This window comes from Balaenoptera acutorostrata, chromosome 1 (assembly GCF_949987535.1).
Source record: "Balaenoptera acutorostrata chromosome 1, mBalAcu1.1, whole genome shotgun sequence".
Lineage (NCBI taxonomy): Eukaryota > Metazoa > Chordata > Mammalia > Artiodactyla > Balaenopteridae > Balaenoptera > Balaenoptera acutorostrata.
This window is the reverse complement of record NC_080064.1, coordinates 44,671,903-44,693,061: the sequence shown is the minus strand read 5'-3', so window position 1 is coordinate 44,693,061 and position 21,159 is coordinate 44,671,903. Positions and strand designations below refer to the sequence as shown.

At 38.8% G+C, this 21,159-nt stretch overlaps 1 protein-coding gene across 1 annotated transcript in view; it reads right to left on the bottom strand.

Moving 5' to 3' along the window:
* Positions 1–968: 968 nt before the first annotated feature.
* ZYG11A (zyg-11 family member A, cell cycle regulator) overlaps positions 969–21,159 on the bottom strand; it is a 58,768-nt gene continuing 38,577 nt past the window's right edge. Inside the window, exons 5-14 of the mRNA XM_007164756.3 lie at positions 19,717–19,893; positions 17,425–17,489; positions 15,980–16,079; positions 15,828–15,881; positions 12,220–12,381; positions 11,842–11,886; positions 7,862–8,056; positions 5,313–5,374; positions 4,813–4,910; positions 969–1,132 (exon numbers count right to left, since the gene is read on the bottom strand). Coding sequence (XP_007164818.2) covers positions 969–1,132; positions 4,813–4,910; positions 5,313–5,374; positions 7,862–8,056; positions 11,842–11,886; positions 12,220–12,381; positions 15,828–15,881; positions 15,980–16,079; positions 17,425–17,489; positions 19,717–19,893 — 1,122 coding nt within the window. The remainder of the gene's footprint in view (positions 1,133–4,812; positions 4,911–5,312; positions 5,375–7,861; positions 8,057–11,841; positions 11,887–12,219; positions 12,382–15,827; positions 15,882–15,979; positions 16,080–17,424; positions 17,490–19,716; positions 19,894–21,159) is intronic.

Below are 21,159 nucleotides of genomic sequence, written 5' to 3'. Positions count from 1 at the left end.
ACAAACCAAAGCTTCTGATAGTTTATACTGTCGTTGAGGCTGGTTCTCAGAAAAGCGCACTATTTTTCTCATCTCCATATTAGGTAAGAGCACCTCTTTACATCTCTGGCACAGCCCTTCCCTTTCCTCTCAGTCTTGGTCACAGTCCTAACTCGAATTAAAAATTTGAGGGATTGAGGGATTGAGATTTATAATCCCCATATAATCTTTCATCTGAACACTCTATTCTCAGTCCTAACTTTGACCATGCCCCACCAGCACACCCAATTACACACAATGTTATGTTTACTTAGTCTAATGTGTAAAGTTGGAGGAAGAAAGGTCAAAGGTAGACTATCCAAAATCATAAAAATATATTTCTCTTCCCTCCATCCAACAAGTGCAAGGTACTCTGGTATCTATTAAAAAAATTTTTTTTTCCTCCCCTCCAATAGAGGTTCTGCCTTCCAAACAATACATTTATACGCGTATGTTTCCTAGAACTTTTTCATGTACTTCTTTTCCAGTGGCTTCATATAACCAGGAATAACAACTTAGGAGATTCTTTCAAACATGAAATTTAACATAAATATCAAAGTTTTCCCATAGGTCTTTCTTTTTCCTTTCCTCTGACAAACACTCAGAGTTAAGAAATTGGCCGGGGCTAGAGAAAAGTAACTGGCATAGCTGTTCCAACACAAGCTCACAGGTCTTCACACAGAGTCCAGGGCTTGATTTTTCAAAACTGCTGAAAGGGTATTCCCAGAATGATTCCAACTTGATTTGGGATCATGGCTATCATACAAACCCAACCTTCTTATAACTTATAGAAAATCAACCAAAAAAAAAAAAGGCCAAGAAGGCAGTCAACTCGCAAACTCCAATGACAACTTGTTTCAATTCAATTCAACATTCAATTGGTGACAGGGCAGAAGACCTGACACTGAGCAACAGAGCACCTCTGAAGCCCCTGAGGATAAGAAGGGCATTCAACAGAGAGGGAGTCTCTGATAATTCATGAAATGCATTCTGAAGTCACCTAGAATGGAGGCTGCAACGTGCTGTGCTTGGGGGTCTGCCTCACTGTGCTTCTGGATGTCCCACAAAAGCTGCAGTCCTCCTTCTTCGACTAACATTTTGCAGTATTTGCTGGCTGAAAGAAAATCAAGCAAAGAAACCTGATGGACGAGTTGGCATCTTAAATATTCCCAAATTACCACATTCACCATTCTGAAGAAAGAGTACAAAGTTTTAAGCCCTTTGACACAGGAATTAACAGATAAACTGTGTCAATTCAGAAGAAATATGCCAGTTAATGCTTGGTTTGTGTAATGAGATAATGGATGATTATTTTATTATGTTTACTTCTGGACAACTCTATGCTTCAAATGTCTCTAATCCTAGCTAAAAGGATAAGAACACCTTTTATTACAAAAATAGTAAAAATTTCAGGTTCAGGCAATATGTCGAGCTAGACAACCTAAAAACCCCAGAGCTGGATACACTATAATCGAAAAAATTTTTAATTCATAGTTGAGTGTACAAAGTAAAGGAATTGTCCAGGAGTCAGACACAAAGAGCAAAAAGCACCTAAACCTCGTGTAACCTAACCTGTAACTATCGTGGGGCAGAAAGGGACTGTCAGTTTCAGTAATCTAGGAATTTAGATTTTAACTTAGGAAGTCAGAAGCAAAATCAATGCATAAAGCTGGCCCCTCAAAGGGCTAGACAAGACCACGGATAAGACAATGAAACATCTGCATCTTAGCCTGGGCTCCTGGGGAGAAGTCTTTCCTGAGAATTTATAACCAGTCCCAAGTTGGTCTAGGGTTTGAATATATATTACCCTAAATGTTCTGGGAACCCTTGAGCTGAGAAATTAATATAAGAATTAGTCCAATCCCAGGGAAACCTCTAGAACACTTGACAGAAGCAAATACAAAGCTGTACTGAAGGGACATGTCCACAACTCAGTCTGAAAGGATTCTCTTAATCAGTCCAAGAGTCTATTAGACACAGAAACAATGATCCAAAAACACATCTAAGGCAATTACCAAGAATGCAGTAAAAAGAAACAAAGACATGGAAACTTTTTTTTTTTAATGGTTACAAAATATGTAGGACAGATTGAGAGAAGGTATAGGATACTTCTGATAGATGTTACAAGAAAGGAATAGAGAGAATAGGTGGAGGGTAATATTTTAAAACAAAATGGCTGAAAATTTTCATCAATTTTGTAAGGTATAATCATGACCTGAAACCCAGAGGCCATATAACAAAATACTGACTTGTAAAAACAATGAATAAAATCAAGACAATAAACTGGGACAGAATATTTGCAAGAGTTCCTTCAAATTAAAAAGAAAAAGACCAAAAAACAGTAAACAAAACAAAAAAAAACCAGTAAACAAAAAGTGAGCAATGGAAATCAACAGACAATTCAAATATAAGACAGTTCACCTTACTTAAAATAAACGTCAACTGAGACTCTCTTTCACCTTAGATTGACAAAGATCAAAAAATTCAACTAAACCTTTTTGCAAGAATAAAAGGAAACTGGAAGCTCTCGTATATTGCTGATGGGAATGCAAACTGGTAATCAATTCTCTGGATGACAGTTTAGCAATACCTACCAAAACAAGCATTCATAATACTTTGACTCAGTAATTCTAAAAGTATTCTGCAGATTATGCTTGCAAAGTGATGTCTTTTATTTTAACAAATGGTATGCACTACGCTTGTACTAATACTGTGCTATGTACAAATGCTCGTACTATGAGCCAAGCAATGTTTAAATGCTTTGCAAATGTTACCTCATTTAATTCTCATAACAGCCCTATGAAATAGGTATTTTAATCCCCATTTTACAGATGAGGAAACTGGAGCACAGAGGGGTTCAGTAACTTGCTCAAGCTCCCACAGTTAGTAAATGGGAGCAAAGTACAAATAGTCTGATTCTGGGGTCTGTCCTCTTAATTAGCACACATGTTCATCTTTCCTAAATATATAGTATGTGTGTGAGTGACAGTGAGAGAGAGAATGTCATTATTCATTGAACCAGTGTTTGTATTGTAATAGAAAAGACTGGAAACAATGTTAAATAAATTGTTACATCATATAGCAAAGAAACACAGAGCAATCTAATTAATAGTGGTGATCTGAAGTCAGATCACTAGGTTAGAACCCTATCTCTGCTGGTGCAAGCTGTTTTAACTTTGGGCAAGTTACTTTACTTCTCTATGCCTCATTTTCTCATCTGTAACAGATATACAATAAAATGCTACCCCTTCTATCTGTTGTGAAGATTAAATAAGTTACACAAAAATAGCTTACAACACTGCTTGGCACATAGTAAATATAAATACTCAACTAAATTCTAGTTGATGTTACAGTTACTACTGTTGTAACTGAATATACTAGAGTCTATTTCAGTGCCATTCAAACTGATTGATCTGCCTCCATCTATTCATATGCCAGTACCATTTAAAGAGAAGTGTTAGAGACTTCTCTGGTGGTCCAGTGGTTAGGACCCCGTGCTTCCACTGCAAGGGGTGCCAGGGTTTGATCCCTGGTCTGGGAATTAAGATTCTGCACGCCACAGGCACAGCCAAAAATAAATAAATAAATAAAGAGAAGTATTAGGGCAAGCTCCTAAAAACCATTTTTCTCAGTCAGTTCTTTCCTGTTTATCCTGCCACTTTAACTTTAAAATAATTTTCAGATTCCTCAGCTCTTACTCATTCACTTGAATTGTATTATATCCGTGAATTGAAAAGAATTGAGTATAGTATGTCTCACAATTATTTCAGGCTTTTAAATTATTTCCTATAGTTTTTTTTGCACATAGGCCTCAATACTTGTTAAAGCCATTTTAAGATAGCTTATGCTTTTGATAGTTAAACCTTTAATTAATTCTAAAAGTTATATCTTAGGTTTTTTAGTATAAAATTATAGCCTATATTTCTTTTATAATAAAAGCAAAAGTTTTAATAATAATGCTTAACAAAGAATAAAAGCCAAGGGACTTCCCTGGTGGTGCAGTGGATAAGACTCCACGCTCCCAATGCAGGGGGCCTGGGTTCGATCCCTGGTCAGGGAACTAGATCCCACATGCCGCAACTAAGGAGCTGGTGAGGCACAACTAAGGAGCCCTGGAGCCACAGCTAAAGAGCCCACCTGCCGCAACTAAGGATCCCATGTGCTGCAACTAAGGAGCCCACAAGCCACAACTAAGACCTGGTGCAACCAAATAAATAAATAAATATTAAAAAAAAAAAAAGAATAAAAGCCAAGAATTCCCAAGGGGAATTTAAAACAGCAAAACATGGAAAAACATTTAATCTGCCTGGGACCAACTCCTGACATCTGGCCCCCCAGCCTCCCTCAAACCATTACAAAGAGGCAAATCTATGTATTACTATAGGAAGAATAGTATTCATGATAAACGACTGAGTGAAAAACAGCAAGCTATAGGATAGTATGCACAGAATGAGCCCATTTTGTCTAAAAACATTATCCTATTCACATATAGTATATACTAACTATAGCATGTATACAGAAAAGTATCTGGAAGTATAGTTATAGTTATCAACTTATGGACAGTGCTTGCCTATGGGGAATAGGAGTGGGAGCAAACTTTCACCTTCTATATTGCCTGACAACCACCCCCAATTATAATTCTGTAGCATTTTTTATACTAATACAAATGCTTTTCAGTTTCTTTTTTAAAAGTGTTAAAATCAGGACATAGGTGAACAATTTTTCAAAATTCCATCTTGAACTTAATCCTTACACAGAAAAATAGCTGGAAAACTATTCTTTTTAATTACATACGGTTTTTACTGCAGACATGATACATGGCCCATAGTGCCCAGAGCTGAACCTCTGGTTGAGAGACGTTGCCAAGGAGTGGGAAAAATGCCTTGAAGGATCTAAATAAGTACAAAGAAGACGTTTCTTCAGAACTCAAGCTAACATCAGGGATATAATAATAATTTTCAACATCTTCCCCCCAGGGTCAATTCCTCACCAAGACAGATGTACTGCTGAGCATATAATCAGAACTAGCATTTAAGAAATTATACTCTGTGTGAGACATTATACATTCAATATCTGATTCCACCCTCAATCTTGCACACTGCCAGCCTCATTTTACAGAGGACGAAAACTGAGTCTCAGAGATTTTCTAAAAGTGATTTTCCCAATATCACAAAGAAACAGGATTTGAACACAGGCTATTTTATTCTAATATTTTATCACTGTACCATGGCCTCTACATAGTGAGTAGACTGAGGACAAGCTTTAAGAAAAGCACTACACCATCATGAAATTACCTGTAGGTCACCAATGCTGTCATCTTACAACTTGAACTTGGCCAATTCTGGATGGTTGTATACTGTACAAAAAGACAAATCAAGATTCTAGTATTGTTTCATGTCATTTATAATTACATATATATGAAACAACATAAGTTTTCAAAATATGGGGTTGATTACTCAAATTTAGGATACCTAACCTGCCAACTATCAATTAGGTACAGCGTTATATATGTAGAATATAAACAAAGTCATGTGGAAAACAATGCAATAAAAAGGGGCTCCTGTTTAATGATGGAAGATTGAGGATGCACCCACTCCTCCCCTAAATCCTATGAACAGAATGATACAAACGGTTTAAAAGAAGACAAATAGGGCTTCCCTGGTGGTGCAGTGGTTGAGAATCTGCCTGCTAATGCAGGGGACACGGGTTCGAGCCCTGGTCTGGGAAGATCCCACATGCCACGGAGCAACTAAGCCCGTGAGCCACAACTACTGAGCGTGCGCGTCTGGAGCCTGTGCTCTGCAACAAGAGAGGCCACAACAGTGAGAGGCCCGCGCACCAAGATGAAGAGTGGCCCCTGCTTGCCGCAACTGGAGAAAGCCCTCGCACAGAAACGAAGACCCAACACAGCCAAAAATAAATAAATTAATAATAAAAAAAAAGTGACATTCTTTAGGAAAAAAAAAAAAAGAAGAAGACAAATACACATAGAAGAAAGCAGAAGAAAAATGGTAACTAATTTAATAGATCTAGCACTGGGTAAGGTTAAAAAAACAAACCATTTTGAACAGAACACCCAAGAGACTTAAAAATTTGGCAAAAGTATTACTTCAGGAAGTGAGATTAGAGGTTGGGTTGAAAATAGGAGGATTGGCTGATAGTACCAAAGAATCAAGACTTCAAGATCTCCTCTACCACCCCTTACAAAAATTTCTGGACTGGGCAATCCCATGAACAACTGAGGTTGGGAGTACCATGCTAAAAACAGGGGGCTAAAGTGAAAAATCTAAATACTAAATGCTGAGTCTTCTTTACCCCCAACTCTCTTCCTCTAGTGGGTGTTTAGCCTGTTGGAAGCCGACCTTATAATCTTCAATCAGAAGAATAGAAATTAAGGAAGGGAGGGACAGGACTTCCCTGGTGGTGCAGTGGTTAAGAATCCGCCTGCCAATGCAGGGGACACGGGTTTAAGCCCTGGTCCGGGAAGATCCCACATGCCACAGAGCAACTAAGCCCATGCACCACAACTACTGAGCCTGCGCTCTAGAGCCCGCGAGCCACAACTACTGAGCCCGTGTACTGCAACTACTGAAGCCCACATGCCTAGAGCCCGTGCTCCACAACAAGAGAAGCCACTGCAATGAGAAATCCGTGCACTGCAACAAAGAGTAGCCCCGGCTCGCTGCAATTTGAGAAAGCCCATGTGCAGCAACAAAGACCCAATGCAGCCAAAAAAAAGGGAAGGGAAGGAAGCAGGGAGAAAAAAGAGGAAAGAAGAAGGAGGGATGGAGGGGCGAGAGGGAGAGAAAGAAATTTCCCAGAATTGAAGGAAATGAGCTTCCAGAGCAGTAAGTAGTCAACAGAACAGATGAAAATGAACCCACATCAAGGCACATCACTGTGATTTCCAAACACTGAAGACAAAGGTCTTAAAGCTTCCAAAGAAAAATGGCACAGGACTTCTCAACAGTGATACAGAGAAATAAAAGACAATGGAGCAATGACTTAGAAATTATGAAAATATTTCAAAACTTAACTTTTATACCTAGCCATTTGATCAACTAAATGTGAATGTAAAATAAAGGCCTTTTCAAACATAAAAGGTTTCAGATTTTCTTTTTCATACTTCTCTTAGGAAGCTACTGGAGGATATGATGCAAGAGAATGAGGGAGTACACCAAAAAATAGGAAGGTACACAATCCAGGAAACAGGGAATCCAACACAAGAGAGCAAAGAGAATCTCCAGAATGACAGTAAATGAATATCCTGGGATGACAGTGGTCTAACAGATATACAAAAAAGCAAATCAGATGGAAAAAAAACAGAAGGCTTGGGAAAGTAGTCTCCAAGAAGCTGAAGTAGACAGAATGTGCTTGAATGTATTGAAAGGAGATGTATACTTGGAGTATAGGAAAGGGTGTGCATTGGGACAAAGAGAAAAAGAATCTTCATTTTCCAACGTGGGAAAATAAATTGATAATGTCTAAAACTACAAAGTCAAGAAATAACAACATATGTTAGAGATATGGAGGTAAACACCAAAAGAAATAGCTTTAAAAAGAGCTGAGAGTGGGAAAGAGAATTAGAATAAGCCATATAAACGGTTTGCATGTATAACTTTTATAGAAGGAAAGTTATCAGAAGGAATGCAACAAAACGTTAATAGAGATTAGCTTCGGGTGGTAAGGTGTGGGTGATTTATAATGTTTTCTTTATATTTTTCTCTATCTTTCCCATTTTCTACAATGAACACATATTTCAAAAATTCTTATGACCTAGAAAAATAAGTTTTCTGCAAGAAGAGATGACTCTGGATTTTGGAAAGAGCAATGGTTCTCATACCAGATCCTGCAGAAGTGCTCTCCTCTGGAGGTCATGGGATATCCAGGGCTGTTTGTCAGATGTCAGGTGGGCTATGATGCCTGCAGCTAAATAGCTGACTTCCAATTCCTTACTATGCAGCAAGCTGCTGACATGCTTTACCACATCTTCAGTCATCAGCTTGGAAGAGAGTTCTCTGACTTCAGCTATGTTGTTCTATGGGTCAGATGGAGCAGAGAATATCAGGGACAGGAAAGGAGGGGAGAATCAGGAATTGGTTCCTCTCCCTCTCCGACTGCTCAGCTCATATACATACAAGAACACTTAGCCCCATCCTCCTCCCTCAGATTTAGCCTAACACCTACAATCCCACCCCCTTGATGATGAGGATGATCAGTAATAACAAATCACTGAGTAAGCACTTACTAAGTGCCAGGCACTGAGCTAGAGAGACTGAAATGTCTTTTTATCTGCCTTATCTCATTTAATCTTTAATAGTCCTACAAAGAAATTCGACACTCAGCAAGACTGATTTGTCAGGTTCACACTGCTAATAACTGGTTGGACTAGAATACAAATTCAGGTCTGACTAAAAAACTTAACATTCCTGGGGGCCCACTATACGTTACATTAGCTTTAAGTTTAACAGTAACAATGAAAGGCAGGCAGTATTTTCGTTATTTTATGTACTGTGTTAGTTTTCTATGTGTATAACAAATTAACACAAACTTGGTGGCTTAAAACAACATACATTTTTCCTCTCCCAGTTTCTGTGGGCCTCGCTTAGCTGGGTCTCACAAGCCTGCAATCAAAGGGCTGGCTGGGCTGCATTCTCATCTGGAGGCTCCAATGGGTGAGGTGTGGGTGGGGAGAATACTTCCAAGCTCACTCAGACCGTTGGCAGAATTCATTCCCCTGTGGCTGCAGGAAGGAGGGTTTCTTGCTGGAGGCCACCCTCAGCTCCCAGAAACTGCCCATAGTTTTTTTTTGCTATGTGGGCTTCTCCCTTCTCCAACCACTCACTTCTCTAGAGTGTCTGCTAGGAAGAAGGATTTTATACATATTGTAATATAATCACAGGAGTGATATCCTATTATCTTTGCCATATTCTATTAGTTAGAAGCAAGTCACAGGTCCTGCCCAGACTCTAGGGAAGGGGGTTACACAAAGACATGAACACCAAAAAAACTATAATCACTGGGGGTTGGTCACTTAGGGTCTGTCCACTACACAGATGAAAAAACAAAGGTTTAGAGGATAAACACACAGTCAAAGCGACCACAGCAGTCACTGCTCCTTCTAAAGCAGCTTTCAGAAAAGTATACCTTATAGACTTAGTATGTTGAAAAAGGCATAAGGCACTCTGCAGAAAATTGTACTGTTCTGAGACCCACCCTGCCCCCTTTTCCCAAGACTAGCTATACCCCTCTTGTCAACAGCATGATTTCAACAGAAATTGCACTGTTTTTAGACCCCCTGCCCTTCTTCCCTGGGCCAGATACACAATTCGTCAACAGCATGACTTCAGCATTGAGTCTATCAGATGGCAGCCCCAAACAAGAAGAGACAAGATGATAGATAGGATCCTTAGCAAAACTGAGAGGGACACCTCAGTTGAGTCCCAAGTTCCTCTTGTAATCTTGGCAGAGGCTTTTATATTAGCCTTTTCTTCCCAAGAGTCTATGGAATAAAATACTGAATGGGAGCTACAGGAGAATGTGGGTCTTCCTCATACAGAAAAAGGAAGGAAAAGGAACAACCTCCCTAACCCTCAGTATTCTGAGAGGCTCTCAAAAGGATAAAAAGTAGGATACTTCACATTGTATAGATCTATGAGGCTTCAATCCACCCTTCTGGCCTGATTTCCCATTGTTTTTCTTCTTCCCACCTTCTCCCAAAATTCCAGATACTCTATATTACAGTGGCCCTCAAATGATTACATTTTCTCATCCTTTCCTAGCCCAAAATGACCTTTGTTCCTTTCTTCTACTTTTCTGTACCTTCCAGGTTTCCAATACTAATCATGTATTCCTCTCTATGAAGCCTTTCACATCTGCTCTGTCCCAAGTCCTGTATGTGTTAGGGATACAAAGGGAAAGACACAGTCCCTGCTTTCAATGAGTTCATGATCTAGAATCAAAGGCTCCCACTGGACTTTGTGCCTCTTTTCCAGCACTTACCACAGTCAATCATGAATTAGAGAGGTATTTGCATACATGTCTGACACCACCCCCCAACATTATTAGTACTACCAGCTTGCTATGTTTCATGTATCTGTGTCTTCCAAAGCACCAGCACAGCAAACTGCAGGGGCATACAGTAGTATGTCTTCGTTACTTTTTGTAAATCTTCACCTTTATCTTTAGGAAACAAAGAAATCTCTCAATAACAAATATCCTGATTGGGAGGTAGTATAAAAGTATAAACAAAGATATTTCTAAAAAATTAATTCAATTGTTAAAGAGGAAGTATAGTGAAGTGGCTAATATCAGAGGGTCTGGAGCCAGACTGCCTGAGCTTGAGTTCTGATTCTGCCTCTTACTATCTAGGTAACGTAGGGGAAATGGCACTTCTGTGCCTCAGACTGAATATCTATAAAATGTAGACAACGATGTATGGGAGAGTACAGAACATAACGCAATTTCCCTATCCCTGTGTATATGCCCTTTAACAATGTGACTGCTGCTCTTCCCATCAAGGGATGGCCACCTCCTTTAATCTGGGCTTATCCATAGGCATAAGAAATACCTGGTCTTTGTCCCTAGTTCCTGACTCAGAGCTCTCAAATCCCTTGGAATTTCTGGAGTGATTGGAGCATCTTTGTTCTAATGAGGTGACTCTTGGCAGGGACCTAGATAGCTTCTGGATGGGGGCTGGATGCCAGAAAGACCAAACCTTGATTAGAAGCCTGGAACTTTCAACCCCATGCCCCCAACCTCAGCGGGAGAGGAGAGAGGCTAAAGATTGAATTAATAATCAATCATGCCTGGGTGATGAGACCCCCCACCCCCACATAAATACCCCTAAATACTGGGGTTTGGAGGATTTCTGGGTTGGTGAACACATCAAGGTGCTGGGAAGGTGGTGTATCCAGAGAGGGCATGGAAGCTCTGCACACATCTCTCCTTCCTTGCCCTACATATCTCTTTTATTTGACTGTTTCTGAGTTGTATCCTATAATAAATTGAAAATAGCAAATAAAGTGCCTTCCCCAGTTCTGTGAGCCATTCTAGCAAATTATCAACCTGAGGAGGGGGTCGTGGAAACCCCCAATTTAAAGTCAGTCAGTCAGAAGTAGGGGTGGCCTGGGCTTAACAGTTGGCAACTAAAGTAGAGGCAGACTTGTGGGACTGAGCTTTTTAACTTGTGGGATCTGATGCTAACTCTGGATAGCTAGTGGCAGAATTGAACTGAATCGAACTGTAGGACACCCAGTTGGTGTCAAACAAGTGGCAAAGTGGTTGTTGGAAAACACCCCGGGTCTCGTAACCTACTGTGACCTGTGAGACATTAGAAAATCTGATATAAGCAGAGGTTTAAGAAGCACTTGTACAGTGCACTTGCCTTCTGTTGCTGCCCAGAAACTGCCAAGTGAAGAAGCTCATGGAGACACAAGGCCCAGCTAACAACCTGCACCAATGGTCAGAGTTCAGAGTCAGGCCATCCTAGAGCATCTAGGCCTAGCTGAGCCACCAGATGACTGCAGCGACATGAGTAGCTCCACAGAGACCAGCAGAAGACCTGTACAGCTGAGCTGAGTTCAAACTCTTGACCCACAGATTCATAAGTGAATAAAATGGATGTTGTTTTAAGCTGTAGTTTGTTTACAGCAATAGATGACTCATATATAATGGTATTTACTTTATAGGAATAGTGTGAAGATTAGAGTTAATGCATGTAAACTGCTTACAAAAGTGCCTAGCACATAGTAGGTACTACATGAGTGTGAGCTTTCTTATTTTTTTAAGTAATTAGAATTAATTCAAAACAATTCACCTTACCAAAAGACCAAGTACTTTCCTTTGTATTGTTGACTCTGAAAAAGTCTGTGAAAAGAATTTACAGGTTACTTTATCATGAAGAAAAGAACTTTACAGGGACTTCCCTGGTGGTCCACTGGGTGAGACTCCGCACTCCCAGTGCAGAGGGCCCAGGTTCAATCCCTGGTCGGGGAACTAGATCCCGCATGCATGTCACAACTAAGAGTCTGCATGCCACAACTAAGAAGCCCTCATGCCGCAACTAAGAGTCTGCATGCTGCAACTAAGAAGTCCGCATGCCACAACTAAGACCAGGAGCAGCCAAAATAAATAAATTAAATAAATAAATAAATATTTTAAAAAAGGACTTTACACATAAACTCAATCCTGTCTTCCCACCTCCAAGACTTGGATGAAGATCGCCAATCCTTGATTTTCAATAAAGTGCTTGCAGGCAGCTGGAGATTCATCTGTAAGATTCCAAAGTGCTTTCAAAGTAAACAAGAAGGTGACATCATCTAAATTCTCAGTAGTCTTTTGTTTTACTATTGCTAGAAGTTCCTAAAAAACAAGAGACAGGGAGTAAGATGCCCTAGTGACTCACTCAATTCCAGTATAAGGAAAGCAATGGTTAAGAAAAGCTTTAGAATCAAACCTCGGTTCTAAACCCAAGTTCTACCACTTAATAGCTTTGTGACCCACTTTCTCTCTATAAAATGACTTACAACTATTTTTTAGGGTTTTTGTGAGGAAAAAATATTAAAGTTTACCAAGCACTTAATCTAGTTCTTGGTGCTTGTTAATAAACCTCATAGTCAAGTACATATCGGCTATTCCATTATTCACATATTGAGAATGTTTAGTCAACACCTTTTGGAAGTCAGGCACATATTCAGATAAGAGTGACAGATTAAAAAAAACAGTATATCTCAACTAAATAAAATAATTTTTAGCTTTGGTAAATGCTCTGAAGGAAACACATAAAAGCCTAAGAATTTTCTTTAGAAAAAGTGGGAGAGGGAAGATTCCATACAAAGGTAATATGTAAAAGAGACCAAAAGAAAAAAAGGACAAGGCAGCTAAGCAAGGAATGAGGACATAAAATGGGGAGGGGGGCAGATATTCCAGGCAAAAAAAAAAAGTTTGCTGTTCTACACCACTGAGCAGGTCAGTATGGCTACAGGATAACACTAGTTTGTAGTATAATATGTCCTAATAGCTTGAAGAAACCACTGACTTATTTAACAGAGATTCCAATATATCATTTCAAATCAGAATTTTTCTAGACAAAAGTTAAGCTAGTATTCATGCTTTCTTTCAAACATACTAGACTGTCATGTGAAAGGAAAAAGACAGCCATTTCCACTTAACCAGCTAATGAAAAGATACATAAAATATAACAACGCTAAACAAACCAGATTATGTCTGTTTTCAGGAGGAATGAGACCATCTCAAATATTTTACCCAATCAGGAGAGAACATATCAAGAGAATTCACAAAAATAAAGCTGTTAGAGCCAAAAGAAGAATATGAGTGCACACCCACTGCTAGCAATCACCTAGACAGCCAATAGGGTGAGTGGCAGCAAGGGAGGGAGCAGAAAGTGAGGCTGACCTGGAAAGTAATGACAGCTGTGGTCAGGCCCATGATTAGATGCTTAACATATTTTATCTTAATAATACTCAAAATAACTGCAAAATATTACTCCCATGTCCAATGCCAGTTTTTCAGATAAAGAATCTGAGGCACAGAGGAGATAAGTAAATTACCTAAGGGCTATGGCTAGCTAGTGGCTGAACCTAGTTTGTTTTAATCTAAAGCCTGAACTTTTTTTTTTTTGAATTTTTGAATTTTATTTTATTTATTTTTTTATACAGCAGGTTCTTATTGTCATCAATTTTATACACATCAGTGTATACATGTCAATCCCAATCACCCAATTCATCACACCCCCACCACCACCCCCCGCCACTTTCCCCCCTTGGTGTCCTTACGTTTGTTCTCTACATCTGTGTCTCAATTTCTGCCCTGCAAACCGGTTCATCTGTGCCATTTTTCTAGGTTCCACATATATGCGTTAATATACGATATTTGTTTTTCTCTTTCTGACTTACTTCAGTCTGTATGACAGTCTCTAGGTCCATCCACGTTAAAGCCTGATCTTTTGGTACCACTACCTAAAATGGTTTCTCCAAGAACTACAGGGCTACACTTCCCTCCGTGTTACTTTAAGTACTTGCTCTCCATATCAATATCTATCTCTCTCTACCTCTATCTATTACTGTTAGCATTCCCAGTAACTTCAGTGTTCTTCCACCACATCATCTTGGCAAAACTCCTACCTTAGTTAAACCCTACTTCATGCCCCACCTCCAAAATCTGAATATTGAAAAAGACTGTGCTCGAGTCTTACTTTTAATATCTGCCCCAGAATTTCAAAAGGGCATTCAACTGTACCTGGCAATCCTACTATATTTCTCAATGAATTCACTCCAAAGACTACTATTTCATAATTCTCACTCCCCGAACTTTAACTGCCATCTTCTTGTTCCTCTCATTTGATCAATTCATCTAAGTTTTCACTGGGAACCATAGCTATTCTTCCTAACAAAATCTAACCACCTGCTTGCCCTTGCATCAGTGTACTCTGCCTTCCTTTTCTGCTCCAATCTCAAGCCAGCATCTGGGACTTTGCTGGTGGTCCAGTGGCTAAAACTCCGCGCTCCCCATGCAGGGGGCCCGGGTTCGATCCCTGGTTAGGGAACTAGATCCTGCGTGCATGTCGCAACTAAGAAGTCCACGTGCCACACAAAGATCCAGCATGCCGCAACTAAGACCCTTTGTAGCCAAAATACATAAATAAATAAATATTTTTTAAAAACCCAATGACAAAAACTTCTCCTTTAAAAAAAAAGAAAAGAATAAATTCAACAATATAAAAATTTTTAAAAAATTATCGTGTACCAAATCATGCCATAAATAAAGTAAAAACAGACTAACAGCCAACTGGGGAAAAATTACATGCATCTTATAAACATAAAGGAATCCTATAAATTAGAAAAAAGCCAGCAACCCTAAAGAAAAACTAAAGGCCATGAACAGATAATTCACAGAAATTATAAATGACTCTTCCAAAAAACAAGATGGCTCAAGTCTCACCTCAGAATAAGAGAAGTGCAAATAAAACAATGATGTACATTTTTTCATGATCAATGTTAGCACAATCATAATGTAGATACTGATTTATTAAAACTTGTAATATAAATTTATTGAGGGTTGGGAAAGGAGGTAATTTGTAGAGATATATGTAGGAGAGCCAAATTCTTATTTACCATACCAGCAGAATCACGAGATAACATCTAAAACTGATAAATCTTTTTTTCTCTTTTTTTTTAATTGCAGCATAGTTGCTTTACAATTTTGTGTTAGTTTCTGCTGTACAACGAAGTGAATCAGCTATATGTATACATATATCCCCTCCCTCTTGGACCTCCCTCCCACGCCCCCCCCCCGCCATCCCACCCATCTAGGTCATCACAGAGCACCAAGCTGACAGCTCCCTGTGCTACACAGCAGGTTCCCACTAGCTATCTATTTTACACATGGTAGTGTATTTATGTCAATCCTAATCTCCCAATTCGTCCCACCATCCCCGTCCCCTCATGTCCACATATCTGTTCTCTATGTCTGCGTCTCTATTCCTGCCCTGGAAATAGGTCCATCTGTACCATTTTTCTAGATTCCACATATATGCTTTAATATACGATATTTGTTTTTCTCCTTCTGATTTACTTCGCTCTGTATGACAGACTGAAACCGCAATTATAAGCATTTTATTTAGAGATATGGAGAAGAAATAGCTATATGAGTACAGAATAGTTTCTTCTGGGTAGCAGGTCTTACAGATTGTTCATTTTATAAGCTTTTTAAAATGATTTAATTTTTTAAACTATGTTCACAAATTACTTTTATTGAAAAAAAAGTTATACAAGTGACAATTAACCTACTTCAACTGCCATGAAGAGCTCTTCTTTAAGTTGTGCAGTTTGCTCAGGTGAGAGCTATAAACAAACAAAAAGCCAAAAGTGAAATGTTAGACCTCCATCAAAGCTCCACCAAGACTAGGGAGAGAGAAATTTTCCATCTAGCAATCACATACCTGCAGGGCTAGAATAGAGGTTATGCTCACTGCCATTGTTTGCATCTTGGGGTTTTCATGCTTACAGAGCCATCTCATAACAAATTTGGCAGCATCAAACCTAAAAAACAGTATTTTTCTCACAATAAAGTTTGTGAAACTGTACATGAGAAGTGAAGAAATCAGTTAGCCTCCCCAACAAATCTTGTTTAACAAAAATAGTCTTGGACTTATAAAGCCTCAGCTATGAAAGCAAAGAGCATTTGGCAAAAAGAAGAGAAAATCAGAAGAGGAAAAGGAGAGCATGCAAAAAAGAATGTGAGTGGGAATTCCACAGCAGTCCAGTGGTTAGGACTATGCATTTTCACTGCCAAGGGCCCAGGTTCGATCCCTTGTCAGGAACTAAGATCCCACAAGCCATGAAGCATGGCGAAAAAAAAAGAACGTGAGCAAAATGCACAAGATTCAAAGATGGACAGACCTAAAAAAGACATATTTTTAGCACTCAGTTTCAACTATGATGGGTCTGAAAAAGGAAATAAATTCCCCAAGAGGTAGTAATTTATAATCTGAATTGCAGACAGTGCTAAAATGCCACAGCAAACAAATCACTTAGCTAGACAGAATTCATGGCCCTTTATTCATGGCTTTTACTCAGCTCCAATAGATGATTGCTATATAGGAATGAAGACTAGTTGAAAAAGAGGTTCCAACTTGTCAAAAGAAAGTGAAAATACAGATTTTTTTTTTTTAATGAGGAAGACCACCTTCCCTACTGTACTTTTAAAAGTCAACTCTCATGTTAAGTACACACTTTAATTAGATTTGAGAATGGCTTAGCCTACAACCTTGCATGCATAAATCATGGGCTTTCTTCATATCAGACTGTGGCTAATTTTCCTGTTGGCAGCAACTATTATTAATGGCAACTATTATTAATGTTTTGGAACTCATGAAACTGAGAGATTACAATGGCCTCAAGAGGAACCCCTCTGGAGTCTACAATGATGTTTTGTGTTTGTTTTTTTTAAAAAAAAGCATTATCAATAAAATAATAACAAAAAGAATGGTTAATATTTAGAACAGCCTGCACTCTTATGCTAGGCACTGTGATAAGTACCTTACAAACATCATATATCTAATCCTCATAAGAGTCACTATTTTACAAATGAGGAAACTTACACACAAAGATAATGAAAGGGCTAGAACTTGATTCGATGTTTTACTCTCTGGCGCCCATGTTCTTACTACCCACTTCCCTAAACTGGAATCACACTTTGGGAGACAACATTTGCAAGTATAGTACTTCCGAACACCTCTGTGGAAAAATCTCAACAGAACATTCTCCCCAAACACTTTATCCCAGCCTTAATCAGACCCTTGCTAGGCTAATAACCAAAAGCCAACAGTGCTCAGAGTAACACTGGTCAACATCCCAAAATCAGATAATCCAATTTTATACTTGCCTGTCAAATGGAACATCCACAAGAATCCTGGAATTGGTTAAGGAGAGAAGGCAATTCTTCTGTAACTTAACGGAATAAAGAAAAGTAATTCTGAGCAAATGTATACTCATTCTAAATAAAGGTTCTAATTAAACATTTGGAAGGTGCTACTAATAAGCTTTTCTTATTGAGAGCTCGTTGTGTACCTGGTCCTCTCCAAGTTCTTCATTTAATCTTACTATTAAACTCTGTAACATTCATCTTTGCCTAAAGAACAATCCCTTTTTTGGCAAAGAGGCAGTCTCCCTTCTCCCTGAACCCTAGAAGGATCTATGTGGAGAGTTGCCTGCCTGTGTGTCAGTCCAAATCAATTACCAGAAGTCTGGCCCATCTACTGAATGATAAATGTCCTTACCAGATCTCATAACTAATTCTGTGATAGAGCTTCTACTTTCTACCTATGATTGGTAGGGATTGAACTATGCCTTTAAAGATAGGAAAGAAAGAGAAAGGGCCTTCTAGGAAAGCTTTAGGAATAGAAAAATATAACATCTCTTTGAAAGGCCATGAGTAGGCCAGTGACATGCACTGCCATGACAGCAGTGTATGAGGCAGGGATAGCAAACCTAAAATGCCAGCAGGAACTAGGCAGTAACATAAACAAGTGAAGAAAGCAGAGTACGAAACAATAGGGCAGTGGTAGGAATTATGGCAAACTGGAGAATTCATACCCTTCTATAGGGGCAGTTGTTACTCAGCTCCAACTGATGACTGCTGGAATTAAGACTGAATCGAGAACGATCATCCAACTTTTCAAGAGAAAGTGGAAATACAGATTTTTTTTTGAACAAGGAAAGACCACCTTCCTTGTTGTATTTTTAATAAATCGATTCCCATTTTAAGTACACACTTCAATTAGATTTGACAAATTTATAAAGATGTGTAACTAATACCACCCACCACCACCACAAGCAACACAAAAAATATTTCCATCACCCCAAAGAGTTCCACTGTGCCCCCTTCCACTCAATCCCAACCCTGCAAATTCCAGCCCCAGAAAATTATACTGTCATTACAGATTAGCCTTTACTAAGATTTCACATAAGTAAAATCATACGGTATCTACTCTTTTGCGTCTGGCTTATTTTGCTCAGCATATAATGTTTTTGGATTCATCCATGTTGTATATGTATCAGTACCTTCATTCCTTTGTATCACCAAGTAGTATTTCCTTATATGAATATATCACAATATGTTTATCTACTCACCTGCTGCTGGACATTAAGTTTTCAGTTTGGGGGGGATTATGAATAAAGATATTATGAGCATTTGTGTATAAGTCATTATATGGGTATATGATTTCATTTCTCTAGGAGTGAAATGACTGTGTAGCGTGAAAGAGGACTTTCATGTCTAACTTTCAAAGAAATTACCAGACTGTCGAACTGGTGGTTTTATCATTTTACCTTCTTAACATCAATATATGAGAATTTCAGCTTCTCTACACTCTTGTCAACACTTGGTATTGTCAGTTTTTTTATTTCAATCAATCTAGGGGGTGTGTAGTGGTATCTAGGTGTGCAGTGGTATCCAAATGTGCTTTTAATTTGCATTTCCCTGATGGCTAAAGATACTGAGCATCTTTTCATGTGCTCATTTACCATCTGCCTATCTTCTTTGGTGAAGTATCTGTTCAAATCTTTTGCCTTCTTAAAAAATTGGTTTGTTTGTCTTGTGTTACAAGACAAACAGTTCTTCACATTCTGGATAAAAGTCCTCTGTCATATACATAAGATGAACATTTTCCCCAGCCCTGGATTACCTTTTCATTTTTTAATGTCTGTGTGTGTTTGAGCAGAAGCTTCTAATTTTGATGAATTCCAATTTATTATTTTTCTTCTATGATGTGTGCTTTTTGTATCCTAAGAAAACTTTGCCTACTCTGACATCACGTTTTCTTCTAGAAGTTTTATGGTTTTAGCTTTTATATTATTTAGACCTATAATTTAGCTTTTATATTTAGATCTATGATTCAATTCAGTTTAATTTCATACATGATGTTAAGCCTATAGGATGTGCTAAACTGTTAATAGTAGATGTTTCTGGGTAACTGGTTTCTGATCAATTTAAAAATTTTAAACCCTATTACTTATTTATATTTCTTATTTTTTCTATAACAAACATGAATTCCTTACCTATTTCTCTCTCTCCCTCCTCTCTCTCTCAGGATGAAAAATCAGAATTAAATAAAAAATATTTTTCATATATTTGTCCTCAAGTAAGAAGCACAGTCAAATATTCAAACCAAATTACCTGCTGGTAATGGGGGAAATTTTTCAGAGCCTTGAGAAGTAGACAGGTAACCTCTGACAACAGACGAACAGGCATCCCCCTGGCCAGGTCCTGGCGTGTTAAGTTGAGGGTACAAGCACTGGCTGTGAACTGTACTGGCAAATCCAATGGATGATTCCTCATTCCTATAGCCACAAGCTGAAGATGAACTTGTTTTTAGTGGCATGTGACAACATTAGCATTCTTTACACAGTCTTATTTTTGTGTTAGTTGTCAAAAATATTTGCTCATTGGGACAAAAAGTAACAGATTTTCCCCTTCCTCGGCATTTATTTTTTAGGACACCAGCAATACCTTTCAATCCAAATGTAGCCAGTAACTAGCTGTGTGACTTTAGGTAACTCACTTCCTTTCTCTGGACCTCTGTTTCGTCATCTGTGACTTCACAGTCATTTATTGAGCCTCAATCCACCCAAGACATTATGATAAGCACTACAGGGGACACAACATCAATCACTTATACCCTACTCCTGAGCATAAAGCCTTATGAAAGAAATAAGGTATGTAAACAAATAACATTGTAAGGGAGTTCAAAACATGAAGCTGAAAAAAAGCACCAAAAAAGAGGTGTAAAGTGCTGCCTAAGGTGGTTATGCAGGGAACAATCATTTCTGGTATGGAAGTCAAAGGCTTCATTCAGAAAACGCATTTAGGCAGGGTCTCAGATGGGCTCTGGATAGGAGATGGAGGTAGGGGTGGAATGGAGAGGAATTACTAGGGAAGGGAAATGTGATAAGGAAAAACATAAAGTGGACAAAAAGATGGGATGAATCCACCAAGAGAAGGGGAAGAAATCTGAATCTGAAATAATCTGAAAAGTGGTAAAACCTAATATTAGGGAGTTCCCTGGTGGCCCAGTGGTTAGGATTTGGCGCTTTCACTGCTGTGACCCGGGTTCAATCCCTGGTCGGGGATCTGGGATCCCACAAGCCACGCAACGCAGCCACAAACAACAAAAACACCCTAACATTAGAAAGGCAACTAGAAGACAGACTGCGTAAGACCTAGAAACAAAGGTAAAATGAAGGTGTTATACTAAGCTTAGACCACACCTGCTCTTAACATTCAGGAACAATGGTCTGCTTTGTCTATCGAATAGGGATAACCATCCTTACCCACCTCAGAGACCAGTCTGCTGATACACGCATGAACCATGATTTTATGAACTGTTAAGAGAGCAGAGCCCCTTACTTTGACATCTACATGAACTCAGACGTGGGATACACTTCTCCTATGGAAAATGTCTTTTTTCTATATTGCTAAACTGCTCTTAGGATTTCACTGGATTGCCATCATCGGCAATATAAACATGTATGAAGTAAAACAAACATGATTTTCAAAAACAAAAATCACACAGTCTTAGATACAAAAAGCACTTTTCAAACATCTAATTCAACCTCCTCC